Below are 16823 nucleotides of genomic sequence, written 5' to 3' on the forward strand. Positions count from 1 at the left end.
TACTCTTGTGCAAATGGCTACAGGAAGAAGTCATATTACAATAATGACAAGAATGAAATTGCTAACTGATTTGAAGTTATCATTTATCTCTGTAAATTTCTGATTTACAAGTCATGATAATGCTGTCAAATGCCACGATCGACAGGGTTCGAGATCTCATGCGTTCTGGAGTCATAAAGTCATCAGAGAAACCCATCTGGTATGATGTATACGGGGCCTTTCCACCAAAGAGGGACCCACTATATGTGAAGCCACATACCAGACGCTGCACCAAGAAACAGGAGACAGTGCCTGAGATCTTCTACAGAGAGGATGAAGTCAGAGCGTAAGTTAACTACTCACAGTAGTGACAACAGTAGCTACATACTCACTTTGTAATGATTGTGAAAATAACACATAGATCACGTGTTGTCATTTGTAAGCAGTACTGTATTGTTGTATTTCATTAAGTGCCATATGGCCCCTGCTGTCTGATTTGAGGATATATTTTAGATCTTCTCCACTGTTGTGTTTCTAAAGACACACATTGACCTGCAGATGTGCTCATAGCCAGTTTGAGGCATTTTGATGCCCTTGGCAAAATTAGGTTTTGGTGCCTCCCCAATACAACTGACACCACACTACCCCATGAGGTGGTTTCAAGACAAAAAAACATTTTTATTATAAATTAAAATTACTTCTCAAACAAATGAATCATGTATCAAAGAATGACAACATTGTATCTTTACCTGTTAGTAATGTGGGTGTGTACTTGATGGTGTTTGACCAGAGGACTGTACTCCAAAGCAAGATTAATGTGTTAGCAGTAATGGTGAGTGTAAAGCTAGAATTTTCAGTGTCACAAAGGTGGTTCTCTTTTAACCTTGCTAAATCACCTTGGCAACGTAGGCTTGAACTCATAACCAGGGGTGTATTCCATCAAGGCTGATAAATTAATCTTAAGGGTTTCCCCTTAAGCCTGCCTTGAATTAACTTAAACTTCCACTTAGGACTTAAACTGGCAAAAAGCTATTAAATTCAATTTAGAGAAGATACACAAGCTAACAATGTTTCTTTTTTTGTTTTCACAGCATGAACAAAATGAGTGAATGAACAAATAACTTAAAAACAACTTTGGCACATGTTTTCCTTAGACTCTAAATGTATTTTTTTTTTTTTAATAAAAGGCTGTTGGCTTTTGAAGACAGTAACATTTGTGAGACAACTTTGTTTAATACGATGTTTGAAACTAAAGTAAACACATAAATTCATTCTTGATCACATAGAAAAATTTGTGTTTCTGCACAGATAGAAATGATGTGAGCGCAAAAAGACACTTGAGGGAACTGTCTTTAACACACAGCTAAATAAAGCTCAACATTTAGCCTGCCACAGAGCAGGCTAGTTCAGTGGTGTAAACTACCACATGGTTACTGAGCAGGGATTCCTTTAAGCCACAATAATGGAGCGGATTTTTCACTTATATGAGACAGACTTATCAAAACAAGCCGGGCTTTGCCTTTGATGAAATACGCCTCTGGTCAGGAGCAGGTTATGTTTAGAGTTTCAGATTAAAATGGCTGTAAAAGCATCACTCTTTAGCCAGGTCTTTTCCTGATGATGTTCTTTACAAGCAATATTCTAAACTATATAGCAATATGCTATATATGTTATAAAGTTGCACAGCTGTGTGTTAGTAATGTTACCAAACAAAGCCATGTGATTTAAAAATGTAACATGGTGTAATGAAACAGCAACACAAACTGTATGCATTGCATTGTCATGGAAGTATTTGGTAATGTGGAGTCATTTTTTTCCCATCATATTAAGACTTTAAATGTGACACAGCAGATCATCCACACACTAAAAAAAATAATGAAGCAAGTACCAACACTTCGAATATTTCCAAGCTTGATCCTGATTTGCTGTCAAGTTTCTTTTGCACTGCTGATATTCCAGCTCAGAACACTGATTAGAAAATGTGTCTGTCATATTTATCAGGGATAATATTAAATCACTAACATTTATTTTACTTTGATTTTCTCCAAAACAAATTATTTCTACGTATCCTTTATTATGGGACAGTATCAGACTGACAGCGTCGGGTTTAAAAATAAATGGCAGGCATTCAGTTGATTAGTAATTTTCTGACAGCCTGTCTTATTTACAGCAACTGTTGTTTTTTTCTGCAATATATTTTTCAAATTTTCACATCTCTCCATTATAACAACTTGATCATTTGATCACTTTTGCACAGAAGAAGGTCAAATGACACATTAAACGCCCTTTTTTATGTGAGCACACAGAAAGCCAGAAGAAGAAAGCCTGAGTTGACAAAGTTGATAATGTTAAGTGATGCCTGTTATCTCTGACTGGGGTTTTAGGTTTTGTTGAGTAGCTCATGCAGAGAAATCCTGGCTGTGCTGGGCTTCCTTCATAGTAAGACCATCTGCAGGCCAGTGTTTCACTGGAGGTAGCAAGAATAAATAAATACACAATACAACAGCCAGTCACAACACAAAGGGGTTTTACAGCAGCCAGTCACAGCTCAGGTTGTTTTTACAACAGCCAATAACAGCAAAAGTTTTTATTTTATTTATTTATTTTTTTACAACAGCCAATCACAGCACAGGTGGTTTTTAAGACAACCAATGACAACACAGGTGTTGTAACAACCAGTCAGAACAAGATTGTGTTTTTACCACAGCCAATCACAGCACAGTGGTTTTGGGAACAACATGGGATGATTTTACTACAGCCAATTACAACACAGGAGCGTTTTACAACAGCCAATCACAGCACAGTGGCATTTTATAACGGCCAGTCACAACACACAGGGATTTTTCAACGGCCAATCACAACACAGGTGTTTTTTTTACAACAGCCAGTCACACCACAAGGACATTTTTCAACAGCCAGTCACAACACAGGGGAGTTTTACAACAGCCAACTACAATACAGGTGGGTTTTACAACAGTCAGTCACATTACCGCTGCAGAAGTGGTGGAAATTTATTCTAAATTCTACCAGCCACTCATATTTTTTACCAGCTACTACTTTACAATTGCACTTTTGCGTAGGACTGAATGATTTTGAGAAATATCTAAATGTAGTTATTTTGACTGATGTTATAATTGTGATATGATTTGTGATATCAGAGGTAATGATCATTTTTAAATGAATCTATTATTTTTTTTAATAAAAACATTCAAATGTTTATGGTGTATTTTTTGTGGGGATCTGTGCCAAACAAAGATGTTTTCTTTTTTTTTGTCACAACTTTATTCGATTAGCATTCAAAATACACCCTCAACAAATACGCAGAAGATTTTCCCCAACAACAAACATAATACAAGGGATAAAGCTAATCGAAGAAGGTGTAGGCTGAAGCACATGCTTATTATGCCTACCCTTTTTACAAAAACAACTTTAACACGGCAACGTCTTTAGCTGCATGGTCCGAGTTACACCATAAATAAAAAAAAAGAAAAAAGAAAACAAGAGAAAGAAATGAAAAAAAACAAAGAACAGACAAACTCTCAGACATGTTACAAAAGTAAATAAATAAATAAAGTTCCGTAACAGTAGGAGTGGGCGATATATCGAATATACTCGATATATCGCGGCTTGCTCCACGTGAGATGTATGAAATTACTATATCGCGACCAGTGAGTACAAATTGTCACGTAAATGTTTTAAGACGTCGGTATGTAATTCTCTTTGGAGTTTCGCTTATTTCACTCTCTTCTGGTGCTTGTCTCACAGCAAGCAGCACACGCCCCCACCCATCCTGAAAACTCTCCTGCGCGCATGCGTGTTTCTGTATCAGGAGAGGAGGGAAGAGAAAAAAGTTAAGAGTTTACGAGTTACGAGTAAGAGACGTTAATTGAAGATGGAGACGGACGACTTTGATCCGAAGAAACACAGCACTGGCTCTGTCATCTGGCAAGGAAGACGTTGAAAAAAATACAGTTATCTGCAAAATATGCCGCAAAATCATTGCCACCAAAGGTAGCAGTACCATGAATTTATTTCACCACCTGAAATGCCATCCACTACAAAACGAAGAATGCCTCAAACTCCGCATGTCCACATCTCTCCCTACACCACATAAAACATCAAAGGAACCAGCACCGAAGCAAATGACTCTGGCTTCTGGCTTTAGTCCCATATGACAAAAAAAGTCCAAAATGGAAAGAGATCACGACCGCAGTGACAAAATACATCGCCAAAGACACTAACATGTGCCCCAGTTAGTGTTGCGGAAAAGCCAGGGTTCAAAAATCTCATTAAGACACTTGACCCAAAGTATAATTTGCCTGGTCGCAATTTTTTTTGCAGAAAAAGCGCTACCAGACATTTTAGTAAGAGAAAAGGTGGCCCACCAGCTAAAAAATGTGACCTACTTCTCCACAACTATGGATCTGTGGTCCAGCAGAACCTGTGAGCCTTATCTCAGCTTAACAGTACATTACATCGACAACTGGGAGTTGAAAAGTTCGTGCCTTCAAACGAGCTTTTTTCCTGATGATCATACAGGAGAGCTCATTGCACAAGGGCTGCAAGATGCTCTCATGTCATGGAACTCGTCAAGTGTGCATCACCACAGATAAAGGGACAAATATAATCAAAGCTGTAAGCCTGAATAAATGGACAAGACTACAGTGTTTTGGCCATCGGCTGCACCTTGCAATTGGTGAGTATTTGTGCAGGTTTGCCTTCCTGTAATGGGAAAATCACTTTCATTATCAACAATGGTAAATGTAACTAAGACAGCATTTCATGATTTGTCACGTGCAATTAAAAACTACGTCAAAGTATTTCATGATTTCTTTTTCATGACGTTTTAAACAGTTTTTTTTAATGATTTTTCAGCAGTTACAGTATAACTGACTAAAGAATGACTAAAGACAGCATGTTTTTAGTCATCACTAAAAACATGCTGTCTTTAGTCATTTTTTTCATGCAGTTAAAAATTATATGAGAGTATTTCAAACATGCTGTTTTTAGTCATTTTTTTCATGCAGTTAAAAACTATGAGAGTATTTCATGATTTTTTTTCATGCAGTTAAAAACTATGTGTGTCCGCATAATGCATTTATTAAGTATATAGCATATATTGCCAGAAAACTATTTGGTTAAAGTGCATTTGAAATCTGTCTGAGATCTGTAGGAAATGTACAGTATATAAAACTAATTTCCAATTTTAGTCTAGTGTTAAGCTGAGTAACTGGATTGCTGAATTTCTTTATGGCATATTAGTATAACATTTTAAATGTTTGTTTTTATCTTCAGAGAAGCTTGACAGACCCCATATTGAGCGTGCTGTTGCTGTTTGCAAGAAGATTGTGAGCAGCTTCTCATTCAGTTGGAAGAGGAGGAGAGACCTGGCCACAGCACAGAAAGAGCTAAATATCCCTGCACATCAGCTGATCAGCGAGTCTCCTACCAGGTGGGGATCCCGCCAGAAGATTATTGGGCGGGTCTTGGAGCAGGAGCGGGCCATTTCTCAGGTATTGGCTTCAGACAAGAAAACATGACAATTTGTTCTGACCTGGCAAAACCTGGAAGTCCTTGAGTCAGTGCACAAGGCTCTAAAGCCCCTCGTCGAATTCACTGATGCTCTGTCGGGTGAGGACTACGTCACAGTGTCCTATGTCAAGCCTGTGCTTCATCTCTTCCACTCCAGCATTTTGGCAGTTCAGGAGGATGACACTCCACTGACCCAGTCCATCAAAGGCTCCATCCTGGATTACCTGAGTGAGAAATTTGACCCTGCTACCGATGCCCTGCTAGACATGGCATCGTTAGTGGATCCCAGATTCAAGATAACATACATTACTGCAGAAAAGGTGGAGGAAATCAAGTGCAGAGCCATATCGGAGATGGAGACGGAAGCGTTGCTGTCTGACCAGGGCACAGCAGGGTCAGCTGCTTCACAGCCTCATGGAGCACCAACAGTCTCAGAACCAGAGCCACCAAAAAAGAAAACCCTCGGAAGTTTCTTCAAAAAGTCAACAGCATCCTCTGCCACATCCACACCATCACTCAGAGAGCTGATGAAAACAGAGTTGTCTGCCTACTTGCAGTCTGTTAGTGCTGACAGTGAATCTGATCCCCTGCAGTGGTGGAAGGACCATGAGGAAATGTTCCCAAACCTGAAAAATTTGGCAAAAAAGTATCTCTGTGTGCCTGCCACTAGTTCAGAAAGGGTATTTAGCACCAGCGGGAATGTGGTCACATGTCACCGGGCATCACTCAAGCCAGAGGCCGTTGACAGGCTTGTGTTTTTGGCAGAAAACCTCTAGATAACTGTTACTACTGATTGGATGTCTCAAACACAAACAAACCATAAATACACATGTTCCCACTCCTACTGTTATGTGACTGTTATTGTTCAGAGTGGTTTTTCATAGTCACAGCCTGGACTTCTGCCTCTGTGGTTTGCTCACAATGCTAATTTTATTTTACCTTTGTAAAATGATCAGTTGTTACAAACATGATCAAGCAGAAAAAGTGCACTTTAATATATATAGTTTTGAAATGTCTTTCTCAGGGATTCTTGTTGAATGCATTTTTTTGTTACTTTGAGCTCTGTTTTTATTAAGGGTCTTTGAGAACTAGGCCACAGTAGAAAGGCCTACCATGCCATTATTTATTTTTATTTGTTAAAAGCTTGTGAATGCAGCAGCCTCGTTTGACATAAAAGATTTGCTAAACTTAACTTGACTGTGATTTTCCCCTTTTTGCATGCAAATTTAAAAAAAAACTCCAATAGAAGGGTCTGCTTGAATCATTATACTTGGTCATTTTATGCATCAAAGGGTTGAATTTAACATTTATACAGTGATTTAGAGGAGAAATCAAAACATCGAAATATATATCGTGTATTGTGATATAGCCTAAAAATATTGAGATATTGGTTTTAGGCCATATCGTGCAGCCCTACATAACAGTAATACAAGCAAACACAACCAAAAATTTCAATATTTTCATTATTACTCTTCTTCATACCTGATTTATATATTTTTTTATTAGTTTAGTTTTATACATATTTTTAAATGAGGAAAGTGAACTACACATTTTTAATTCATCCTCACAACTATTCCACAAGTTAACACCTCTAACAGAAACACAACTCTACTTAATATTTGTTCTTGTTTTAGTTTTTTTTTAAAAAACCTGTTCCCCTCAGATCATACCGACTCTCTTTGATTTCAAATAGCCTCTGAGTACTGCGGCAAAGTCAATTATTGTGTGCTTTTTACATTATCTGTGCTGTTTTAAATTCAACTAAATCGTAAAATTTAAGGGTAATTAAACTGACAAATAATAAGTTGATTCAAGGAAGTTTGATCAATTTATAAGTCTTATAGCTCTTTTTTGTAATTTAAAAATAGGCTGAGTGTTAGTTTTATATGTGTTACCCCATATCTCCACACAATAGGTCATATATGGAAGTAACAGAGAACAATAAAGTGTGTATAATGACTTCTTGTTAAGAACATCCTTTGTTTTATAAAGTATAGCAATGGTTTTTGATATTTTACTTTTCACATTATTTATATGTGGCTTCCAACAAAGTTTATCATCAATTATCACACCAAGAAATTTGTTCTCATTCACTCTTTCTATTTCAGTGCAATTAATCCTGATTTTAACCTGGTTTTTAATTTGTCTAGTACCAAAAATTATAAACTTTGTTTTGTTCAAATTCAGAGATAACTTATTAATGTCAAACCAGGTTTTCAGTATATTTAATTCATTTTCAGCTATAGTCAGAAGCTCTTCTAGGTTTTAACCAGAGCAGTAGAGAGTGGTGTCATCAGCAAATAAAACACATTTTTACAGTTTGGAAACATTGCAAATATCATTGATATATAATATGAATAATTTAGGGCCTAACACAGACCCTTGAGGAACCCCACAAGTGACCTTCAATTGATTTGATTTTACATTGTTTAGTTGCACATACCGATATCTGTCATCCAGGTAACTTTTCATCCACCTGTATGCTAACCCTCTTATACCATATTTCTCTAGTTTATTCATTAATATACTATGATCAATAGTGTCAAATGCCTTTTTTAAGTCTATAAAAACACCAACAGTGTATTTCTTGTTATCTATCGCAGTAGATATCCCTTCCACAAGTTCCATCACTGCCATTGAGGTGGACCTTTTTGCTCTAAAGCCATATTGGCTGTCACTTAAAAGATTGTATTTTTCAATAAATTTATCAAGTCTACGAGCAAATAATTTTTCAAAAATTTTTGAGAACTGCAGAAGTAGTGATATTGGTCTGTAATTGGTAAATTGATGTCTTTCTCCACTTTTATAGATAGGAATAACTTCTGCTGTTTTCATTTTTGAAGGAAAAATACCACTTCGAAAAGACAGGTTACAGATGTATGTAAATGGTTGCACTATATATTCTATGATACTTTTTACTAATAACATTTCAATATCAAAACAATCAGAGGACTTTTTATTCTTAAGTGTTTTCACAATATCAAGTATTTCTCTATCATTTACAGCACTAATAAACATGGAGGAGGAGTTTTTAGTAATATGTTGATCTATTTCATTATTAGTTCCTGGCTCAGGAATTTCATTTGCTAAGTTATAACTAACATGTACAAAAAAATCCTTAAATTCATTAGCTATTTCTTGAATTTTATCAATGATTATATCTTTAGCTTTTGTAAAGTATTCTGGATACTTATTTTTTTAGAACCCTTTTTGATGATGCTATTTAATACTCTCCACATTTCTTGTGTATTGCTCCTGTTCTGTTCCAATAATGAATGATAATATTCTTTTTTACTTGTTCTTCTAATGTTTACTAATTTATTTTTGTCTTATATTTTATTTCAGCATCTTTTGTCCTCTGTTTTATAAATCTCTTATATAAAATATTTTTCTTTTTACATGCATCCCCTATTCCCTTTGTGATCCATGGCTTATTTAAGCACTGGTGCTTCCTGGTAGCTTTTATTAAAGGGCAATGCTTCTCATATAACAGGTTTAAAGTTGACAGAAATGCATCATATGCATTATTAGGGTCTTCATTAACATAAACCTCACTCCAGTTTTGTTCCTCTAGATCCACCTTAAGGGCAGCAATGGTTCTTGGTGTCCTATGTCTTATCATTTCAACTGTATAAGTCTTTTGTTTAGTTTTTGTCCCAAAGTAATTTTGAAAAATTGCAAAAACAGGGAGATGATCACTTATATCATTTATGAGAAGTCCACCTACTATTTCATAGTCAATTTTATTTGTGAATATATTATCTATCAGTGTAGCTGTGTCCATTGTTATTCTACTTGGTTTTATAATTACAGGGAAAAGACAGTTGCTATACATTGTGTGGATAAAGTCTGATGTTGTTGGTGTCCATTTGGGTTTAACAAATCTATATAAAAATTATTTGCACTTTTTTGTCATTTGAATTGCTAAACAAAGCAGCTAGTTTTTCATTGAATGTGTCAAGGCATGATCCTGGTGTTCTATAAATACAACTTATGATTATATTATCAGCTTTTTGAATATGAATTTCAATGGTTAAGTATTTCAATAAATTATCTATAGTATTTGACATACATTCAATCTGGCTGCATCTCAAAGCTCTGTCCACATATAAAGCAACCCTCCCCCCTTTTTTATTCACCCTGTTCATTGTAAACAATTCATATCCTTCCAATCCCATGTCACTGACTTTCTCCTTATCAAGCTGATGTTGCAATTATATTAAACCTATTAAGTTTACTCAAGTATTCTTTAATTTTAGAGATTTTTTTTTATAAAGGCTTCTACTATTGAAATGTATAATCGATAATGCATTTTCCATTTTAATATTTATATTGAATTGGTCATCTGTGTAGTACTCATAAGTATTGTTGTTAGTGTTGTTATTATAGAAGTAATTGTCTGGGTCAAAATTACTTTCAGGGTCATACATCTTGTGCTCTGTATATTCAAAGGTTTTAAAGTTCATTTTTTCAATGTGTGTACTGGATAACTGCCCATCTTGACAGTAATTTCCACAGAAATCTTCTTCAAAGTCTCTGAATGGAAACATAATCCTCATCCAAACTTATCATTTGTTCATTTGTTGTTTTCACTATCCGTGGAAGTACTTCCCTACAGACATCAAAGCATTATCCACAATCCATTGTCCATAATATCCAGTCCTCACACATTTCTACAGAAACGAGCAGACTTCTCATTGACAGCTGCAATCATTTCACTTTTTATTTATATTGCTCTAAATCTTTGAGTTCTCTTATCATCACAACTTTTGCTTCCTCGGGTGTACCATTCAGTTGTATCATTACTTTGCATTTTCTTGTCCACGAGGCTTGTATCTTATTTTATTTTCTCAGGCTACGTGCCTGTCTGGCGATGTCCACGTTCTTTTTTGTTAGATGTTCATTTAAATACACACCAGTCCCCTTTAGTTTCTTTGCCTGTTTCAGCAGTTCAGTCTTGGTCTTACGGCTCACAAACTGAACAATGACTGCCGGCTTTGTTTTAATATCTTTGTTTGTGTGTAGAATATGATATGTAGGCCAGGACATCTCTGCAGCATAACAATATTCAATTTAAAATGCTATTCTGTCACACATTTTTGTTTTTAGAAAGATTGCGCCTCCTGTGATTTGACAATTTTTAACATCTACCAAAGAGTACAGGAAGCTCTCAGCAGCATGTCTTATGAAGTTAATTGAAAATTCCAAGAAAACAAAATAGCTCCCCAAAGTTTTAGAAAGTAAAAATTAATAAAAGTAGTAAAGCTGGAATTTGTAATGAAATGTGAGTCCTCTTGTCCTAGTCCCTGTCCTCAGTAATAGTTATGTTTCAGCAGCAGCAGGTTGAGTTACAGAAACAGTAAGACGACTTCTGTGCTTCTCATAAAATGCAGACTGTACTGAACACATGCTCACACAAAACAGTCAGAGGTTATTTTACTTGACTGTATGACACAACAAAGTGCATCACTACAACAAAATGCAGGGACTCCAACTGATTAAAAAAAAGCTGTCACTTTTGATTCTGAGTGAAACCCTGAGGCTGTGACTTTGGGCATTTTCACTGGTATACCTGGAAATCTTGGCATTCTTGTTGTCATAGAAATAGGTCATAAGATTGTGATGCATATTGTAACTTCAGGGATATCTGCCAGCTTCTAGGTTTTGACAAAATGAGTATTCTGATGATTGGGATTCTTAAGTTAGCTAGTAAGCTAGTTTCAATTTTGAGTCATACAGTAATAATACTTTCTGAAGTCATCTGGAGAAAAAAATATTTGATGGAATGGAAAACAGCTGTTAAGGAATTGTTGTAAGATGTTTTTGCAGACTCCACTCACCCATAATTGTCTTTGCCTTTCAGGAAGTTCTATGAACAGTATGTGACGGGTCTTCGGCCTTTTGATCTGTCAAAGTCCAACTTTGTTTCTACGTGTCAGAGGTATGTTTTTTCCCCTCTAGTTGAAAAGTGGTTTGGCTGTGTTTTATAAGTAGATTGTATATACATGCATGAAAGCATCTAAATTATATAGTTAGGTGTAGGGTTTTTTGTAATACCAGAAGTGTTAACAGTACAGTATGTTACCAAACACATAAAACATAAATATTTCCATGCTAGAGTTGCTAAATGTTTGTTGTCCTCTCACATTGATTTTGCAGGTTTGTAGAGAAGTACACAGAGTTAAAGAGCAACACTGAGCTGGATGACTCTGCTTTGTTTGAGGAGACTGGGAAGGCTTTACTTAAAGATGGCATCATGCTGAGAAGGAGAGGAGCTCCTCCTGTAAGAATCTTGCATAAGTATAAGTACTGACTAGGGCTGCCACCCACACAGTCAAGGATCTGCTGATTCCAACTTCATGTTGTTAATAAAATCAGCTTTTTTTGGCTCCATTGTTGTAAACAGAGCAAAACAATTTCAAAGCATAAGAGGCTGCAAAATTATACAAAGTAAGTCTTGTCTTGAAATGGCCAAACTGAAAACCCAAATATGCTAGCAAGTTTGGCTAAACATGGCTTAACATATCCATCATCCACTATTGCATCTTCATTGATCTGCCAACTTCCCACCCCAGCCAAATGTATAGAGATTTTGTAATATTTTGGCACTGTAACTGTTGTAATCAGACCTGTAGAATCGAGGCTCCATCTCCAAATCAGAATAGAGAATGAATTTCCCATTAAGCACAGGTCATTTGTGCCATTTGTCACCAGACCACTAGATTTCATGATAGAGGAATTGATTTTAGCATGATTTCAAAAGCTAAACTGCTAATACCCATCAGCTGATTATTAAATCTCTTCAGGATGTGATCATATAATTGATAAGACATGTATAGCCTATATTTATGAAATTAATTTAGTAACTGGTAAGTACTTCAGCGCAGGTATTTTGCCCAATTAACAGGTGTTCAAACTGCTGTGCTTGTATCCAACTCTGTGTGCTTTGTCAGATTATAGGGGGGTGCCCCTATAGCTCAGTTGGTAGAGCGTGCACCTGATGTACTGAGGCTGTCAATCCTCTGCAGTGGCCACTGGTTCGACTCCCGTCTGTTGAACTGCATGTTTCCTTTTTTTGTAAAAACTCAGTGTGAACATAAACCACACCAGGACTAAAACACAGACCAAATCCAGATCCAAACCCAGACCAAATGAACCAAGCTACAGGTATGAAAATGCCCTAATACAGAGTCTTTACCAAGTCCAGAGTATATCAATACCAAGACAAGACCAACACTGCTTTTCATTGGTAGTTTCACTTCCCATCAATGACTGCCCCTCAGCCCGTGGTGTAACCTAACAGCACACATCCCACAGACATCCCCCTTGTAAAGCAGTGGGTGGAGCAGGAGCTTTAAATGAAACACACTTGCCCTCGTCCACTTTGAGACCAAACTGTCATGGATTAACTGCCAATTGTAGTTTAGCATTATACTTCTTATTTCAGATCATGCAGACTCATTTCAATGAGGCAAACGTGTCTTCAGCAGTTGGTAAAGAGTTGTACCTAGGGAGGTGAGTTTGGATTAATTTTGCTCTTTACAGCCTACATCCATTAATTATGCAAAATGATAAGAAATACAAGTGGTGCTGTAGTCTGGCGCTCCCACCTTAATGAACTTTGATGCAGCATTTTAAAGTGCTATCCTTTTAGAGGTGCTTTTGAAGTTTGCTTTGCTGAAGTTATAGAAGCACAAATATCACAATCTCACCAAGGTCACTTAAGGTTTGCAGGCAAATGGAATGACACGTGTGATGGCGGTGGGAATTTGCCCGAGAGGAAGTGAACAAAGGTGTGTTGAATGATTAATGACATGCAGACCAAGACTTGGAGGGGTTGAGACCAAAATCAAGGCAGGACGAGCTGTTTATGCCTTTAATGATAGGACACGGGAGGCACGAGGCGAACCCACAGCCACTGTAGAGGACTCACAGCTTCAGTACATAGGGTGAACACTCCACCAGCTGAGCCACCACGACACCAATTACAGTAATGCTATTAAGAAATAAATTGTACAAGGCAATTTAGGTTGCTTTCATACCTGTAGTTTGGTTCATTTGGTCCATATCAGAGGAAAATAAAATCATCAGGAACCAGTGGTGGACAGTAATGAAGTACATTTACTTGAGTACTGTACTTAAGTACATATATCTATATATATATCTGTACTTGTTTTTTTAACTTATAACTTTCAAATACAAATATTGTACTTTTGACTTCACTACATTTCTAGGAAGGTTGTTGTTACTCGTTACTTTAGTCTTGGTAATGGTGACGGCAGGAGAAAGACAAAATTAAGTCTCAAGATGTTGTTATAAGTAGAAAAAGAGAAATAATTCCAGGTAGGCTTTTAATGTTGGATTGTTGAAAAACACCACATAATTCATGTATATATACTGCCCTGAAGACAGACACAAGTCTCAGTTATTTAACTTAGACTTTAGACTTAGAGAACTCCTTACAGTTGGCTTCAATCTAATTTTTCCCAGTGATTTTAATGCATTTACATCAGAAAATGACAATAACTGTCTTTTTTGTTTTTGATTGCATTTCTATGCTGAAGTTTTTACAGGTAGAGTTGTATAGACAGTTACAAGGTTCTGTATATGCATTTTGAAAACAATACAGCAACATATTGATATTAGAAAATGTACTTTGTAATTTGTACTTACTATTAATACTTAAGTATTTTTAAAAGCAAATACTCTAGTACTTTAACTCGAGTAAGATTTTGACTGAGCAACTTTCACTTGTAGTTGAGTAATATTTGACCAGGAGTATCTATACTTTGACTCAGGTACTGGGGTTGAGTACTTTGTCCACCACTGTCAGGAAACGTGTGAGAAAATCAAATTTCAGAGATTGACAGAAGTTAATGTAACGCTTAAATGCCTCTGATGTGTACTTTTATGTTCTCTGGTGTCACAAAGAGCTCATGAGGAAATAACAAATTCTAAGCATTACTGAACAAATTGCTGCTTGCTGATGACTGAACTGGTAGAGACAGATTGAAAGGGAGCCATCTTGTAGCCTACAGTACACGGCGCATCTCACTGAACTACTGTGACTCCTACATGCATGGTATCCACACACAGACAGCTGCTACAGTGCTGCTACTCACTACCTCTAATAACCTGCAAATGTTAAGAATTTGCACAATGCACATAACCATAATTTATTTTAGAGCTGCTATAACTGGTGTTGATGTTTGTATATTTTTATAATGCTGTACTTTTTAGATGTGTATATTTTTCTGAGTCAAGGAGAGAAGCCATTCATAATTTCATTGCATCTGGGTATAATAACAATAAAGATCTTTCTGATTCTACTGTCAGCCCTATATCTTTCTATATTGAGTTTGTTGAAAAGTTGTTAGGAGGAAAAAAAATAACCAGTGAGCAGAATGATTTTTGTTTACCCTCGTTTGGAGAGAGAGAAAAAAATACATTGCAATTACAAAACATGCACTAGAAAAATACTGCCCTTGACACAATTTTTTTCATATCTGTTACATTGCTGTCACACAGCTTTTAATCAGACCAAGCATGTTGAGTTGAATACAAGCACAGCCCTTTAAACAGCTTTTGATCAGAAAATACATAATCATTTAGTCCACACGTCTGACTAAATGGTTTGTATAAATACAGGCTACATGTCTTATATATATTAATTATAAGGTTGCTTCGTAGACAGATTTCATGATCAGCAGATGAATAGCAGGTAAGCTTTTAAAATCATGCTAAAATCACAGCTTCCACACCAAAGTCTGTTTCAAACTGGATTGAGATTGGTTAAAAAAAAACCAAATTGTTTGGTCTGCACCAAAGGTTAATAGATGGCTTTAACACCCACCCAAACAAATCACACAAACCTGGAAAATGGGCCGTGATCCATTTTGACCAGACCAAACAAGATAACCGTGAAAACTCCCCACGTGACATCCCTGCAGTTCTGATCTTGAAATTAAATCCAGAGTCCTCTTTGCCTGAGACCAAGACAAGACTTTCAAAAAGTGGTCTTTAGACTGTTCTCAAGACAAAGAACAATCTGGAGTACTACATTATTTGTTGACAGTGTGTTTTGTCTACCTCTAAAGGTACTTTTACAAGGAATTGTTGTTCTACCACCATACAAGCCAAAGAATAGCATTCAAACAACTAGATGACATTTGCTTCTTAACTGCAGTCCTGTCTTTAAATTAAAACATAATTTTACAGTTACAAATATTGTGAATCCTAGTAAAAGAGGGATATATTCATTACATTTTAAAATCAGGAGAAAACCTTCAGTCCTGTGTCATACTCTGGAGTAAATGATCACAGTTCTGCTTTTATCCTGCAGGTGTCACCAGAGTCCCGAGATCCAGTGCTTGAGCTGAAGTTAACAGACATGTTGGCAGAGCAGCAGTCAGTCGGTGCTGACAGTGAGGAGACAACAGAAGACAACACACACACTGCACATACACCACAGACCTCAGGAGTTTAAGGACCATTTGATGAGCTGCAGATTCTTTTCACCTGATATGCTGTTTGACTGACTTTTAAAAGCTGTAGTTGTGTTTGCGATGTTCATCTGCAGAAAGCAGTTTTATTTCAGCCATGCCTTTCTGGGATCACAACCAACATGAAAAAGAACTCTGTGGACGGCCCCACGGCCCCACTTTGAGTCAATACGAATGGCCCACAAAACTGGAAATAGTCTATACAAACATATATATGTGGAGGTATGTAACTGTATGTGGAAATGAAATGTGAAATTAAAGTTACTCTTGTAACAATTATTAAGTGTTTTCCTTTTCCAGCACAGATATACAGTGTGTAAGAATATCAGTCACATGACTTGGCTGGAGCATGGTCAGTCTTTATTTTGCAATGACTGTTCTATGTAAGGGGAAAAGTAAACTCTGCCAAGTGGAGGGGTCTTGAATTACCTTCACTGTACATTATCCTACTTAGTACATGGCTATTTGCTTTTTATTTAAAGGAGAAGTGTGTGATTTCCAGTGGCATCTAGTGTTCAAACCTTAGATTGCAACTAAGAGGATTTCCCCCGACACTGCCCCTCTCTCACCATGAGTACGGTGGCCGTCAGTGGACAAAATGGCGAGCGAAAGTTATCTCACAACAAACTACAATTATGTGTGTAGGATGAATTACCTGTCCAGCAAAAAACAGGCAACCTCGGTGTCACTGTGAAAACGTTTGTCCTCCATCAGCGATTTCCATCATGTAAACGCTATGCCGATGTTGATTTGTGTTTTTGCCGTTTCCTGTCATGCTTGCGTTTACTTTCTTCGTGTCTCCGTTTCTTG

At 36.7% G+C, this 16823-nt stretch overlaps 1 protein-coding gene across 2 annotated transcripts in view; it reads left to right on the forward strand.

Annotated features, from left to right (window-relative positions):
* Window positions 1-16292, forward strand: part of mrps23 (mitochondrial ribosomal protein S23) — a 29104-nt gene extending 12812 nt beyond the window's left edge. The window contains exons 2-6 of one of the 2 annotated variants that reach the window (XM_084716757.1): window positions 146-325; window positions 11375-11452; window positions 11671-11794; window positions 12959-13026; window positions 15854-16292. In XM_084716757.1, coding sequence (XP_084572883.1) covers window positions 146-325; window positions 11375-11452; window positions 11671-11794; window positions 12959-13026; window positions 15854-15890 — 487 coding nt within the window. In that variant the 3' untranslated portion in view covers window positions 15891-16292. The remainder of the gene's footprint in view (window positions 1-145; window positions 326-11374; window positions 11453-11670; window positions 11795-12958; window positions 13027-15853) is intronic. The other variant, XM_084716756.1, reaches the window with a different exon arrangement.
* The last annotated feature ends 531 nt before the right edge of the window (window positions 16293-16823 follow it).

The sequence above is a fragment of the Lutjanus erythropterus genome, chromosome 4 (genome assembly GCF_056507025.1).
Source record: "Lutjanus erythropterus isolate fLutEry1 chromosome 4, fLutEry1.hap2, whole genome shotgun sequence".
In the NCBI taxonomy this organism is placed as follows: Eukaryota; Metazoa; Chordata; class Actinopteri; order Lutjaniformes; family Lutjanidae; genus Lutjanus; species Lutjanus erythropterus.